The sequence below is a fragment of the Ovis aries genome, chromosome 17 (assembly GCF_016772045.2).
Source record: "Ovis aries strain OAR_USU_Benz2616 breed Rambouillet chromosome 17, ARS-UI_Ramb_v3.0, whole genome shotgun sequence".
In the NCBI taxonomy this organism is placed as follows: domain Eukaryota; kingdom Metazoa; phylum Chordata; class Mammalia; order Artiodactyla; family Bovidae; genus Ovis; species Ovis aries.
Genome location: NC_056070.1, coordinates 72,933,858 through 72,948,744, shown reverse-complemented (window position 1 = coordinate 72,948,744; position 14,887 = coordinate 72,933,858). Strand labels below are relative to the sequence as shown.

Below are 14,887 nucleotides of genomic sequence, written 5' to 3'. Positions count from 1 at the left end.
ATAGCCGCCCTGGGCCCCGGCTTCGCTGCCCCGGGAGCGCCGAGGAGGGGGAGGGTGACGGGGCGGCATGCGTGACCGCGGCGGGGGCACTCCGTGCCCAGGCTTCGAGCTGCTGTACCAGCCCGAGGTGGTGCGTCTCTACCTGTCCCTCCTGACGGAGAGCCGCAACTTCAACACCCTGGAGGCCGCGGCCGGCGCCCTGCAGAACCTCAGCGCCGGGAACTGGGTGGTGAGAGGCCCCGCGGGGCAGGGAGGCTTCAGGGTGGAGCTGCTGGGGCGGGCTTTGTCCGCAGCGGGAGGGCGGTCCGGCTCGAAGGGGCGGTCAGGGCTCCGCTGGGGGCGCGGCGCGGCCCCAGCTGAGCACGCCGCCCCCCCGCCGCAGTGGGCCACGTACATCCGCGCCGCGGTGCGCAAGGAGCGCGGGCTGCCGGTGCTCGTGGAGCTGCTGCAGTCGGAGACCGACAAGGTGGTGCGCGCCGTCGCCATCGCCCTGCGCAACCTCTCGCTCGACCGACGCAACAAGGACCTTATCGGTGAGCGTGGGCACGGGGGTCTGGGACCCGGGTCCCCCAACCCCGCCGGTGTGGCCTCACCGACCCTCGCCCGCTGCCCGCCGCCTGCAGGGAGCTACGCCATGGCCGAGCTCGTGCGAAACGTGCGCAGCGCGCAGGCGCCCACCCGGCCCGGTGCCCGCCTGGAAGAGGATACAGTGGTGGCCGTGCTCAACACCATTCACGAGATCGTGTCCGACAGTCTGGACAACGCGCGCTCCCTGCTGCAAGCTCGCGGCGTGCCCGCGCTGGTGGCACTGGGCGCCTCCAGGTGGGTGCAGGCGCGGCCGCCGGAGGGGCGGAGCAGGGCCTGTTGGGGCGGGGCCTGGGTGGGTGGAGCCTCGCGTGGGCGGGGTTGGGGCGCGCAGGTGGGTGGGCGGGGCCTGTGGGCGGAGCCTATGGTAGCGAAGTAGGAGGGGCCAGGTGGGTGGGCGGGGTGGGCGGTCCGGGCAGAAACTGATCCCGCCTGGGCCGCAGCCAATCGGCGCGCGAGGCGAAGGCCGCGTCGCACGTGCTGCAGACGGTGTGGAGCTACAAGGAGCTGCGAAGCGCCCTGCAGAAGGACGGCTGGAGCAAGGCGCGCTGGCAGGTCAGGCCGCCCGCCCCTTCCCTTCACTTCGCCAGGCCGGGTCTCCTGTGGCAGCGCCCGACCCGGGCCGTCTGGTGTGTGTTCTCCCGCCGCAGTCAGCCGCTGCTAATGCCAGAGGCCCCAAGGCAGCCCCGAGTCCGGGAGGCTTGGACGACAGCACGCTGCCGCTGGTGGAAAAGAGCCTGGGTGAGTATGGGGCCGGAGCCCATCCCGAGGTCCAGCTGTGCCCCTCCTCCCGGCCGAGGGCTGCAGGGAGGTGGGCCTTCCTCCGGGAGGGTGGCCCCCACTCCTCTGGCACCCCCGACCCCCAGGGCGTTCATCTTGGCACCCAGTTGGGGGCAGCTTTGCCAGGAAGCAGATGTTGGTGACAGGGTACCCCGAGGGGCTGAGGCCAGGCCTGGGCCCCCGACACCACCTGCAGCCAGCCACCCACCCGCTCATGCCTTGCAGACGGTGAGAAGCCAGGCGGCCAGGACATGATTCCCATGGAGGCACTCGGTCCAGGTGCGGGCAGGTGCAGGCTGCTTGCTCCCTGTGTGGGGAGGGCCTTCCAAGGAGGTGTGGTTAGAAAAGTGATTTGGTTTAGGGGTGCTCAGGGAGCGAGGGGCGGGGCAGCCAGGGAGGCGTCACTGTCCAGCCAAACTGTTTGGTCTGCCACTTGAGGGGCAGCTGGAGGGCTCTGAGCTGGGCGCCGGGGGGCCAGCAGGGGGAGTGGGGACAGGTGAGAAGACCCGGCTTGGCGTAGTCCAGGCGGATGCCCTCCCCAGACACAGGCTTGGCGCTGAGGGACAGTCACACCTCGGTGCCTGCCTCAGGGTCCTCTCTGCCTCTGCCCAGCAGACGGCTACTCCACCATGGACAGGCGGGAGCGCAGGGCTCGAGGCAGTGACCCCGCGGGGGAGGCCTCTGAGAAGGAGCCGTTGAAAGTGAGTCACCTTGGGCAGGTGTCTGGAGAGGTGGCATGTCCGGGGGCCAGGGCTGTGGCTCTCCTGCCTGGGGAACCGTCGCACACGCCAGGAGGGCGGCCCGGTTCCAGGCTGCATCCGCACCCTCCCTGCTCGGTCCCGCCCCCACAGCAGCCCTGCAGCCTGCTCTGCACCGCTCCTGTGTCCCCCAGCCCCGCTGGTGCTCAGCCCTCCTCTGGCACACACCCCTGCCCTGCTGACCTGCCCAGCTCCCACCCGCTTGCTCACACTAACCTGCTGTGTTCTGCCTCTAACGCCCGCCTGCCCGCTGCAGCCCGACCCCAGCAGGAAGGCTCCTCCGCCCGGGCCCAGCAGGCCTGCGGTCAGGCTGGTGGACGCTGTGGGGGACGCCAGGCCTCAGCCTGTCGACTCCTGGGTCTAGCTTGCATGCCTGGTACGTCCCCTCCGGGTTCTGCGTCAGGGTGGGGCCTCCTCCCCGCACCCCTGCCTGCCTGCCCTGCTGTCCCTGCACGCTTCCTGCAGGGCCACCCGAGCTTCGCGGAGGGAAGCCCAGGTCGGGGGAGGGTAGGGGCCTGGGCCATCGGAACCTGGTCACAGGGCGAGAGCAGGCTGATCCTCCAAACCTTCCAACACCCCAGCGCAGGGCCCCCCAAGACCCACCTTCCCTCAGCGACCATCATCAGGCTTGCTCAGGCGTCCCTTTTCCGCCCACAGGGCCTGGGCCTGGCCGTTTGCTCTTAGGGTCTGACCTCTGAAGAGACCACAGGAAGGGGCCTCTGGGCGCCCGTGCAGAGCCTGCTGCGGAGCTGGGAGCCCTCTGGCGGCAGGGTGGGCGGCACCCTCCCTCCAGCCCTGGCTCCCTGCTCCTAACTCCCAGGCGAGTTAGCTTCCTGACATGGTGCTGTGTGCGGCGTGCGCCTGGGAGACCCAGGCCAGGGTGCCCGGCGTTGCTCTGGGGCCAGCGGGGCCCCCCCCCCTGAGGAGCACGGACGGGCGAGGAGGGGGCTCAGCAGGGAGTCTGGCCCCAAGGCTGTAGGGGCTTTCCTGGGCCCTGAGCGGGGGTGGTGCCGGGGGACAGTCCCAGAGACCCTGGAGGCAGCGAGCAGGGGCTGGCTGTGCGTGCCCTGCCTGCTGCCCGCAGCGCCGGGAGCCCCTCCCTGGGCACTGTGGCCCTCGAGTAGCGCCTCTGGGACTGGCCTTTGGCAGCAGTGGAGGACCGCTGTTGAGTGCCTGCTGTTTGTGACTTAAAAACCAGAGAAACACTGATAAAAAACATCAATAACAAAACCAAACTAAGACAGTATTGGTAAACATCTAAATTTTTGTAAGAAAAATTAAAAATTATAACCAGCAACAAAGGAACTTCCCGTGTCTGTCTCCACAAGCCCCTCCCCTGTCGTCTGCTGGGTGGGCCACTGCATCCAGGCCCCTGGGATGTGCCTCCCACGTGGCCCTTTTCTACACACACAGGCATAGGGTCGACCCTGGGTCGTTAGTGGGGCCCCGAGGTCTGTGGCTGGTCTTGGGCACAGGTGGGCTAGGCTAGAAGGGGTGATCTCGGGGTGAGGGACCCAGGAGAACCTCCGAGGTGGCCGGAGGTCCAGCCGGCCGCTTGAGGGCCTTGGGGCTGGAAGGCCAGCACTGGGGCTGGGGGGGCCTGTGGATGTGAGTGGGTGCCGGCCGGTCACATCATCACAAGCAGCCGGGTCGCCACAGAAGCACCTCAGCTGTTCCAACGGTGCTGTCTCACCCCAGACCAGGCCGAACAGGATGGGGACGTGGTGCACCCAGAGCCACACCAGGCCCAAGGCCAGGTGCTCGGCATTCCGCACCTGACCCAGCACTGCTTGCTTAGAGTGGCCTGCGGGCCGCCCAGGATCCCAGAGGGGCTCGGCCCAGCCCGCAGACATCCCTGTGGGGCTGAGCCGGGCGGCTGGTCTGCAACGGCTCAGGGGAGCGGTGGGTGTCTGGTGCGAAGCTGGGGCGTGGGGGGAGACTCGGGTCCTCTCTCACCTAAAGAATCAGGTCCTCAGTTTCTACCTCAGTATTCTAAACAGGGTGTTCCTCTGTGAGATTGGTAGTGGCTGATTGTAGAAAAGCTGCATTTCATTCTTAAAAGGAGGCGAAAGGAAGTGGGGTATGTTTTGGGGGCGGGGGGGTCGGTGGTGATCACTGAGGCACTGCTGCCACCTGGTGACGGCAGGGCGCAGGTGCAGGCGGCGCGGGTGCGGCCCGCCCAGCGTGCTGATTGGAGAGAGGGAGGGAGAGGGAGGCGGGGAGAGAGAGAGGGGGGAGGGAGGGGGGAGAGAGGGGGAGGCAGGGAGAGGAGGAGAGAGGGGGGAGAAGAGAGGCAGGGAGAGAGAGGGAGGGGAGAGAGGGAGGGGGAGAGAGGGAGGGAGGGGAGGGGGCGGGGAAGGGGGAGGGGCAGAGGAGAGGAGGGAGGGGGAGAGGGTGTGTGAGACAGTGTGTGACTGACACTGTGCACCTGTGTGCGTGTGACCCTGTGCGTGCGTGTGTCACTGTGCGCGTGTGCGTGTGCGCGTGTGCGTGTGTGGACACGCGGCACTCACAGCCACTGCTCGCCTAGCTGGTCTTCGCAGGCAGCCGCCTTTAGATGGCCTGCCCCGACTCTGGAAGGGGAGCTGGTCGTGCTCGGGGCAGGCCAGCGGGACAGCCTGGAGCTGCAGGGGGCTGCCGTGGGGCTGCTGCCCTGAGGGAAGCCCAGCGCTGGGGCCGCCTCGCCCTCCAGGGCCAGGCGTGGCGGGGACCCCGAGCAGGGCTCAGGGCCGCGCGGGGGCGCTCGGGCCCCTGTAGACGACCTTCTCCAAGCCGTCCACCACCTTGGAGTACTCCAGGTACGAGCTGAAGTGCGAGCACTCGAAGCGGCTGCTCCCGCGCACGTACTCCAGAAAGTCGGGCGCCCCAGGGAAGATGACGTTGTCGGCCAGCAGCACTGTCCCCTTCCGCAGCAGGCCGCACTCCTGCGGGGACAGACGCAGGGCTGGAGGGCATGGGGGCGGCCTGGCCGGGGGCGGCCCCGCCCCAGCCCCTCCCCGGCAGCGGCCACTGCAAGGAAGGGCTGAGCAGGCATGAGGACATCGCGTGGCACACAGAAGGGGCTCACTGCGCGCTGGGGGGCGTGAGAGTGCGGACGGCGGGAACCAGACTGCGGCCAGCGGGTGACCCAGAAACATGGGCTCCCCCGGGTCACCGAGATGCCTGGTGACCCATGCAGGGGCCACTGGCATTGGCCGCTGGAGGCTCAGTAGGGCCCGACCAGGGGGACCCTGCAGGGCGGGGAGGCAGACCTCCACACCCACAAGCCTGCCCCTCAGTCCACCCTGAGGCACCCCAGTCTCCACCAGCGCCTGGGCAGTCGGCCAGCATGTCAGGCCTGGCTCTACAGACGGACGGGCAGCTGCACTTCCATGCCCCCCGACCTCATCCCCAGTCCCTCTAAGCCAGAGGAGAAGCTGCTTGGTGTGTGTGAAACTTGCTCAGTCGTGGCTGACTTTCTGCAACCCCATGGACTATAGCCCGCTGGGCTCCTCTGTCCATGGGATTCTCCAGGCAAGAAACTGGAAAGGGTTGCCGTGCCCTCCTCCGGGGCAACTTCCCAACCCAGGGACGGAATCCAGGTCTCCCACGTTGCAGGCAGACCCTTTACCATCTGAGACACCAGGGAAGCCCTGCTTAGGTTGCTTCAAAAAGCGAAAGGAAATGTTTCCCTGGGGAAGGGGTGAAGGGACAGCCTAGCTGCTGTGTTAGATCAATTTTCTCTAATGATTATTAAAGTGGAAAAAAAAATCCCCCAAAAGGAAGGCCAAGTCAAGCAGGGGCCCCCAGGAGTGTCTTAAGTTGCCAGTGAGACCCCAGGGATGGACGGGCACCCCGTGGTGACTTAGAACACAGGGGACACTGCAGTGGGCGCAGCCTTGAATCTTCCTGGTAGCGGCTGCCTCCCTCCCATCCCTGGGCCCTGAGGCCGGAGTGGAAAACACAGCTGTGAGGTCAGTGAAGTTGGGACAACCCATGAGCCAGAGTCTGAAACAAGTGGGCCTCTGAATCGAGGAGCATTTCTCTTAAAAAAGGAACTTCCCCGTGATACTGATGAGGAAGGGCTGCTGCAGCGGCCCAGCCTGCCCAACCCCGGGAGCAAACACTCAAGGTGAGCTGGGGCTCAGCACGTGGGCCACTGAACCCACAGGTCAGCCTCGGAGGAGGTGATGCAAAGGCTGGCAGCCTGCCTGGGGACGGAGCCCTGGAGTGTCTGACCAAGGCCGCGTGCCGGCACTCAGAGGACCAGAGTGGGGTCCCCTGTTCCCGAACCCTCTCCTTCCGCCCCAGGTGCAGCTTCAGGTCACGAAGGTGCCAGGCCTCCCGCTCCTTCATCTCCGGCCGCCCTGCTGTAAGAACACCAAGCAGCCCGTGGAGAGCCCTGAGCGATGTGGACGAAGGCCACCTGCCCTGCCAGCCCCTGGCCCGACCGAGGCGGTGTGGCCAGGCCAAGGCAGGGCCAGCTGCAGAACACGCCTTCCCTTCTCCTGAGATAACGACCAGCCGTGAACAAGTGGTTCTGAGAAAACTGTTAGGTTCCTAGTTGGCAAGGGCAGCAGGCCTTCCCTGGGGGCTCGGGTGGTAAAGAACCCGGCCGCAGTGCAGGAAAGCCAGGTTCAATCCCTAGGTCAGGAAGATCCCCCTGGAGAATCTCATGGACAGAGGAGCCTGGTGAGTACAGTCCGTAGGTCACAGCCGGACACGACTGAGCAACTGACACGCCCACTTCCAAGGGTGGCATCTGCTGCTCTCCACAGATGCAGGCCATCCAGCGGTGCTCCCTGAGGCCCACCCGCCCCAGCCCAGGCCCCCACGCCCGTGTCCCGACTGCGCACAGGCCAGCCCACGGCTCCCCTGCCGCCCTCTGCAGGGCCCGACCTGGGCAGCAGACACAGGCTCACCTCCAGCAGAAGCGTGTCCGGCAGGTAGCGGTCCTTCCAGTGGTCGATGAAGACCATGTCCAGTGTGTCCACGTCATACTTCTCCTTCAGCTGAGGGATGATGTCCTGGGATGCTCCAAGGATAACAGTCACCTGGAGCAGCAGACCCCGCCCAGTGAGCCTGGGGGTTCCGGGAGATGGCCCTGCTCTGCCCCACCTCTGGGAGTCTCACGCCCTGCAGACGGGGCTGCCAGCCAGGTGGGTGAGCATGGCCTGGAGCCGCTGGGGTATGACCCCAGCCCTCCTGGCCCCCGGAGCCTGTGCCCACATCCGTCCACCACCTCAGGGACAGCACCACACCTTGTCCTGCAGGCCTGCAAACTCCACCATCCGCTGGGTGATGGCGGCATAGTCGGGGTTGAGCTCGATGGTGAGCAGCCGGGCGCCGGGCAGCAGCAGGCGGGCCATTCGCACCGCCGAGTAGCCGCAGTAGGCGCCCAGCTCCAGCAGCACGGATGGCCGCTGCTCCCTCAGCACAGTGTCCACGATCTCGCCTGCGGAGAGGGCGGGGGAGGTGAGCAGGGAGCTCTCCACCCGCCCCCCCTCACCCCGCCCCCTCCTCCCGCCCCGCCCCGCCCCGCCCCGCCCCCCGCTGCCACCCCGCCCCGCGCTCAGCCCGAGCTCCCGCCCGCAGGCCTCTGTGCTTCTGCTCGCGCCGGTCCTCCCCTCCCAGCATTCCCGGCTGCCCCCAGCCTGGCCCCGCCCAGAGCGGCCCTCTGCGGAAGCCCCACCCCACTCCGGCCCCGGGCTGCACCGAGAGCCTGCCCCGCTCCCTCGAGCTGGACACGGTCGGAAGGTTCAAGGCTGCTGGGCCGCTGGCTGCCCTGACTCCAGGGGTGCCACGCATACCGGCTGGAGTCCAAAGGTCGGGAAGCGGCCCCGGGGGCGGGGCGGGGCCTGGCGCCCGCGCAGGACGCAGTCCAAGGGTCTCCATGCACCCCAGGGCCAGCCGGGACACCCAGGGACCCACGGCCCGCCCCGGGGAGCACCCGGCTCTGCCTGGCGGCTGCGAGCGAGAGAACCATACAAGCACTCTCCTGTTCCCCGTCCCCCCGCAGCACTGGCCGGCGCTCCCTGGCGGCACCTCCGAGAGTGGGGGCGGGGCTTCCCCTACAGCGGTCCTCCCGCGGGGCCCGCGCCCGAGCCGCCCCGCCACCCACCTTTCTTCTCGCCCACGTGCATGGCCCACTCCTTCTCCGAGCTGTAGCTGTCGATGGCGGCCACCACGCTCTGCGGGTCCCCGGCCTCCGCGTGCTGAAGCACGTGCTGCAGGATGCGTTGCTCCTTGCTGCTGCCCATGAGGAGGTTGCGGACGGGGTTCACGATAAACTCGTTCCAGCCGATAAAGGCCCAGCCGAAGAGCCGCAGGTCCGGTGGGGCCAGCCACCGCAGCGCGAGCAGGGCCAGGCCTACGGCGCCAGCGGCCAGCAGCAGGGGCGGGGCCTCCAGCATCTGCGGGCAGGGGGGCGGGGCTTCAGGGCGGGGCCTCCAGCATCTGCGGGGGGGGCGGGGGCGGGGCTTCCGGGCTCTGCTGGGCCCCGCCGCCCGCAGGACCCGTGGGAGCACGTGGTCACCACGAAGTTAGTGACCTGCCCGCCTGGCTGACCCACCCAGGAGGTTCGAGAGGTCAGCCCCGTGCCCGGTGGCCAGACCCAGGTGAGACGGCCGGGGACACCTGCAAACCACGTCCCCAGGGACTCTGCCCTGGGTGGAGAGATGGGGTCTCTGGCAGCCCTGGGCACGGCTGGCCCGAGGCTGGACAATCCCCACAGGGGTGGCCAACCGCACTCACAACCCCCTGGGGCACACACTGGGGAGAGCCCAGGAGCTCGTGTGGCCGGTGAGCTTCCGGGGACGGACACAGGCAGCCCCAAGCCGGCTGTTCCACAGAAGGGCAGCCTGTCCCGTGAGGAGGCTGCCTACCCTGCCGCCCACCCTGCCGCCCGCCTGCACCACGATGAGCAGGAGATCGGCCCTCCCCCTGGCAGGCGACCCTTTGGGCGGGTAGCAGGGGTCCCCAGTCAGAGGAGGGGCCCGGGGCCCCTGAGACAGAGCCAGGCTGAGCCGGCACAGGGCAGAGGCCTTGAAGCGGGAAAGCGTGGGAAGCTTCCAGCAGGGCTGTGGTCACTCGTGGGCCACGCACAGGGAGGGGCCGCACAGGACCGGCTCCTCCAGAAGCGCCTGCTGGGAAAGGCACGTGGGAGAGCAGGCGGGCTGCGTGTCCTGGAGGGGTGACCGCCCCTCCCTGGATAGCTCAGGACTGCAGCAGCCTGGGCCACAGCGAGGGTCTCAGCAGGCAGGGCAGGGAGGGACAGGGGAGGGTCTCGGCAGGCAGGGCAGGGAGGGACAGGGGAGCGTGCACCCCAGACTTCCCAGTGGTCTTGCATGCACGGCCTGTTTACACCAGGCACCCGAGCCCGAGCACGTGGTCAGCAGGTCAGGGCCCACCTGACCCGCCTCCCTCACAGCCACGCCCCACGCCCCTCCTCCGAGCTCCGCTGCAAAGCAGACCCAGCTTGTGTGGCTTCCTCCTGCATACAGACAGTTAATCCATAGCGTGGGAGGGACCAGAGTCCTGGCATGGGGACCTGCCACAGGCCAGCCCTGCCCTCGGGGGAGAGCAGACAGGCAGCGAGACGTTGCCTGGAATGTCCCCCCAGCCCTGGACGCCACGGACGGTCTCCCTGGTCCCTGCAGTACTGCCTGCAGGCCAGGCCAGCATGTGCCCCATGGGGCAGGAGGCAGGTGTGGGGAATCTGGGGGTGTGGTGGAGTGGGGCCGACCGCACTTCCTGGACAGGTGACAGAATGCAATGGCGGCGCGTGGCCTGAAGTGGCCGGCACTGCCCACTGGCTCCGTTCTGCCAGCTTAGGTCCCCCAACCACACACCCGTGTGACTTTATCACAACTGTGTTCAGCAGCAGTGGAGAGAGGCTGGGCCACTTTGATGGATTCTCTGGGTTGATGAAAAAAAACTAATCAATGTTACGCATAAATATAAAAAAAATAAAAAGTAATATTCCATTTAAATGCCAAAGTCCTTGGTGGACCTGGAATTGTGAAAGATAACTTGTAATTCCCACAGTGCCTGAACTGTATAAAAATTGGGTGAGGACTCAGCCACCTGACGGCCCAGGTCTGCCGGGAGCTTCCCGCGGTGCCGGGAACCAAGAACAGAGCCGCTGACTGAACCAGGCAGACGTGCTGGGAGGCAGCCCTCCAGGCAAGGGCCGGGCGGACCTCTCCTCGGGGAGACACAACCCGGGGGGCCCCTTGTGCTGGGGGTCCCAGTACCAGAGCGCCCACAGCTCTGCCCTTTGGAAAGGCCACAGTGAGGTCGCTCAGTTCCCCCGGCAGTGGCCTGAGGTTCCCACCGCCTTGCGTGGCTCTGGGCCCCGGGAGGGTGAGGGGCCCCGCTGCCCTGAGAGGACAACAAAGGAGCCGCCAGCCGGAGGCGACGGCTGGTGGCCAAGCGGCTTTGCGTGTCCCACGCGCATCCCCCTGCTTCCGTGTGTTCCACTCGCGTCCAGAACCTAATTTTAAGAAATAAAGCCCTAAAACTCATAGAAAACACAGGATTAACTCTTCATGACCTTGAATTTGGCTGTGGGTTCTGGGCTTCCCTGGTGGCTCAGACGGTAAAGCGTCTGCCTGCAGTGCAGGAGACCGGGGTTCGATCCCTGGGTTGGGAAGATCCCCTGGAGAAGGAAATGGCAACCCCCTCCAGTACTCTTGCCTGGAGAATCCCATGGACTGAGGATCCTGGTAGGCTACAGTCCATGGGGTCACAAGGGGCCGGGCACGACTGAGCGGCTTCACTTCTGCTTCTCAAATGCGACTCCAGAAGCACAGGCGGCAGAGGAAAACAGGGCTGCACCGACACGGAAGCGCTGCGCGCCAGAGCGCGCCCTCGAGAGGGCGAAGGGCAGCCCAGGCGCGGAGGAAACACTTGCAGACCACCTATCTGAGGAGGGTTTAAAATCCTGAGTGCACGTGAGAATTCCCAGAACTCAGAAACGAGCCAGTTAGGAACGAGACGGAGAACACGGACAGACAGTTCCCCGAAGAAGACACACCAGTGACCAGGAAGCGCGTCGCTCGGAAGTCCGACCAGCGCCGCAGGCACCGCTTCAGCCCCGCTCGGGTGCCCCGCCCCGTGCTGGCGGGGCCGTGGGGAAATCGGAGGCTCAAGCGCGGCTGGTGGGAACCCAAGACGGAGCAGCTGCTGTGGAGAACAGTTAGCGGTTCCTCAGAAAGATGTACACAGAGTGCCCGTATGGCCCAGCAATCCCACCTCTGGGAGCGGACGCGGGGCGCCCGAGAGCAGCGGCTTGAACCCACACCTGTCCTCCCACGCTCAGGACAGCGTGAGGCGCAGCGGCCACGAGGGAACACGGACCACGGCCAGAGGCGGTGTGGCCTCTCCGCACACTGGGGTACCCCTCAGTCACACTCAGATGCCTGCAGCCCCGACCCCGTCCCACTGGGAGGGACATGTGGACGCCGGCGGCTTCACGGAGGGACCGGGGGGACGTCACGCTCGTGGATGAGCCGGAGGCGTGAGGATCAATTCTGAATGATCATACCCGGGTGGAACGCGCACCAGGGCCAGTCTCACAGAGACAGCGTGGAGAACAGGCTGCCAGGGGCTGGGGGCCGCGGGGAGTCACTGCTGAAAGGGGCAGGGCTTCTGCCTGGGGCGGCGTGGGAGTTCTGAAGACCGTGGAACAGCTAAACAGCCACGTGGGCGCTCGATGCCACCCAACTGTATGCCTGCACGTGCTTAGAGCGGTGAATTTCAACTTACGCCTGTCTCACTTCATCAGAAACGGTGGAAAACCAAGAAAACAAGCAACCCTGTTTCTAGTTCTCTCTGTCCCCACAAAAAAAAAAGGAACACGGCCCCCGCACTGGGAAGCAGAATCCAGAAAAACCAGCCCAGCTCCCCATCTGCGTGCCTGCCCCCTGAGCCTGGGCGACTGAGCGCCCGCCCCACCCACCCTGGAGGCGCACACTCAGGCCCTCTGGGAGGAGGGGAAGGCCGCGGGTCCCGCGCTTCCTCCGCAGGCCCGGTGTGTGTTCCCCGAGCCCTAGAGATGGAGCATAAAACTGGGGGGCCCTCTCTCACAACAGCAGCAACAGCCCACCCCCAAAGCTTCCTTATTATAAGCCCGTTCTTAAGTGGTCTCCTTGCAACCCCATACCTGGGATTGCCACCTACCCTCCTCCTGATAAACCCCCAAGGGGCTGATGGAGATGCCGGTGATAAACCCCCAAGGGGCTGATGGAGATGCCGGCCAGGGCCCCAGCCGGCGGGCCCACAGGCTCTTCAGTCCCGCGGTGCTAGGGCGACGTGCTAGGGCGACGTGTCGGGGGTAGGTGGGTCCTTGCCAGGAGTCACACAGGCCGCCCCCGCCTCCCCGCTAAAGGCAGGCCTGAGAGCGTGGGGGCGGGGCATGGGGGGCAGGAGGGAGAGTCCTCAGGAAGGGGGAACCGGGCGGCTGCCCGAACTAGGGATGTGCCTGGGCCAGGGGCCTGTGCTCTGGGGTGGCGTGGGGCACGGCGTGGGACACAGAGACCCAGGGGCTGTGGCCTCGTCTCCTGTCTGCCCCGCAGACGACAGGGAGGACAGCTCTGCCGATCCTTGGTGGGGGGGGGGGGTCCCTGCAGCCCCAAGGCAGGAGCCACCCGGCTGGCCCCGCCCACTTCACTTCCTCTGGGTCAGCACAAGAGCATGTAGCCTCCGCCTGCCCTCCTCCCCCAGTCCCTGCCTCCTTGGCCCTTCTCCCCAGCCCCTCAATTCCACCAGTCCCTGAAACCTTGGGCCCCCTGGTGCCTCTCCAGGGACTCAGGGATCCCCCAGGAGCAACCAGCTGATGTTGAAAAGGAAGAACAGTGAATTGGAAGCATTTAGTCTATGCCTCCCTGAGATGATACATCAGGGTCCAGAGGGGCTTTCAGGTGTCACAGCGCACGGGTGTCGACCCCAAGCTGAGCAGAGACACGGAGCAACGCTTACCTAGGCTAGTGGGTTTTATGTAACTGTTCATGACTGAAGCATAGCTAGGCACAAATTTTTATGCCTACGCTCATTCCCCACCTCCAGATGGTATGACGAGAGTTCTGTGATGCCTTCCTGGGACTCTATCCTGACTGGCTTCCAGAGGAACAGACACTTACGTAAAGTAAACCTTCCTAAAACTCCCAAAGATGCAACCACCAACTCAACTGTTTTTGTAGCTCGTGTACTTGGGTCAATCTTTGCTAAATAAAACCAGCTTAGTAAGTATCCATCTCATCAAATAGGCGTATCTTTAGAGTTGTCAGCATGACATACGTCGCAACACACGTAAGTCTCCTTGGCTGACTAGTCAAATAAGCTAGTATCGTACCGACTGGACATTCTGCCAGGGGCCAGCACGGGAGATCCCACCCATGACAAGGTCATGTGGAGACACCTGACGGGCAAGGCGAGTCAGGTCTCAAGGGGTCCTCTGTCTGAGCATCTGCCCCGAATCCACAATCTGTTTACTGTCTGCTATACTATACTCTTCTGACACTGCTGCTGCTGCTGCTGAGTCGCTTCAGTCGTGTCCGACTCTGTGCGACCCCATAGATGGCAGCCCACCAGGCTCTGCCGCCCCTGGGATTCTCCAGGCAAGAACACTGGAGTGGGTTGCCATTTCCTTCTCCAGTGCATGAAAATGAAAAGTGAAAGTGAAGCCGCTCAGTCGTGTCCGACTCTTCGCGACCCCATGGACGGCAGCCCACCAGGCTCCTCCGTCCATGGGATTTGCCAGGCAAGAGTGCTGGAGTGGGGTGCCATTACCAGCGGCTATCCCCGATCACCTTTCTCTGGAAAGTTAACTCAGAGCTCCAGTTAACAGTCTCCTGCATATGAAAGGATGTCTGAGGGCTCTCTAACTTGCCTGACAGTTGGAGACTTTTAAAACTTGTGACTGTTTACAGCCCCCCAACCCGAGAGGCACGAAGCTTAAAACATCTTAAAGATACAGGGCCTTTTAGAGTTAAGAATTAGTTTGGTGAAGAGTTTGTTGAGTTAATGTTTGCTGCCAGGCCTCCATATCCTTTATCTTTTAGGCACCTGGGAGGATATTAATCAATGTAAACGGGATGCAGAAATAGGAATACAGTAGTTTTGATGTTAGCAACACTAGACTTTTGAGTTAATTACTTTTCTCTTTGTTATAAATCACTGTACTCCTCTTTCATTGTTATGAATTGCTGTGTCCTTGCTGTGTAACAATGTAACTTTATTTAGTGCTTTCTGAGAGTGGCACCAGACTTTGGGAAGAACAACACTTTTAAGGTTTTCTGGTTGACAGACCCTTATCAGAAAAGGGCCATAAAATGTTACTTGGCCCTCTGGCCAGAAGGTGATGTAAATCACCTAAGACTTGTGTATACAGCTGGGTATGCAGAGAGAAAGCCTGGTCTCGATAGGAGTCAGGGCTGCTGACGCTGCACAATTTTGTATTATCCATTGATCTCTATGTACAACCAAAAGTGTAAAAGGCCTTTCCGGACAATAGAGGACGGGCCAGTCACTGAAAGACTGGTTCCCCCCGTGTCAAATCTCTCTCTCTCTTTCTCTCTCTCCTTCTCAGGCTGAATTCCCATCTGGGGCGTGGAGGCTCGCCGAGTCTACTTACTTGCCCTGGCTTCCAAGACCCACACAAGAGGGAGCCCAAGGCGGGGCACCCTCCGTTATTCAAACGGGCGCTGTGGCCTAACGTAGACGGTGCGAACCTCTTGTCTCAAGGTTTGCTTAGTTCTCCACGTAACCCAAGTTATCCAGCCTCT

The 14,887-nt window shown here is 64.3% G+C and overlaps 2 protein-coding genes across 13 annotated transcripts in view; one reads left to right on the top strand and one right to left on the bottom strand.

Moving 5' to 3' along the window:
- ARVCF (ARVCF delta catenin family member) overlaps window positions 1-3,424 on the top strand; it is a 30,695-nt gene extending 27,271 nt beyond the window's left edge. For 4 of the 12 annotated variants that reach the window (XM_042234899.1, XM_042234897.1, XM_042234905.2 and 1 more), the window contains 8 exons: window positions 102-229; window positions 383-533; window positions 624-822; window positions 1,029-1,140; window positions 1,236-1,326; window positions 1,591-1,644; window positions 1,981-2,066; window positions 2,380-2,498. In XM_042234899.1, coding sequence (XP_042090833.1) covers window positions 102-229; window positions 383-533; window positions 624-822; window positions 1,029-1,140; window positions 1,236-1,326; window positions 1,591-1,644; window positions 1,981-2,066; window positions 2,380-2,487 — 929 coding nt within the window. In that variant the 3' untranslated portion in view covers window positions 2,488-2,498. Of the gene's footprint in view, window positions 1-101; window positions 230-382; window positions 534-623; window positions 823-1,028; window positions 1,141-1,235; window positions 1,327-1,590; window positions 1,645-1,977; window positions 2,067-2,379; window positions 2,499-2,780 lie in introns of those variants that run through there. The other 8 variants (XM_042234898.1, XM_042234895.1, XM_042234896.2 and 5 more) reach the window with 3 other exon arrangements.
- Window positions 3,370-14,887, bottom strand: part of COMT (catechol-O-methyltransferase) — a 16,524-nt gene continuing 5,006 nt past the window's right edge. Inside the window, exons 2-5 of the mRNA XM_027956936.3 lie at window positions 8,224-8,515; window positions 7,364-7,557; window positions 7,025-7,156; window positions 3,370-5,047 (exon numbers count right to left, since the gene is read on the bottom strand). Coding sequence (XP_027812737.1) covers window positions 4,847-5,047; window positions 7,025-7,156; window positions 7,364-7,557; window positions 8,224-8,515 — 819 coding nt within the window. The 3' untranslated portion in view covers window positions 3,370-4,846. The remainder of the gene's footprint in view (window positions 5,048-7,024; window positions 7,157-7,363; window positions 7,558-8,223; window positions 8,516-14,887) is intronic.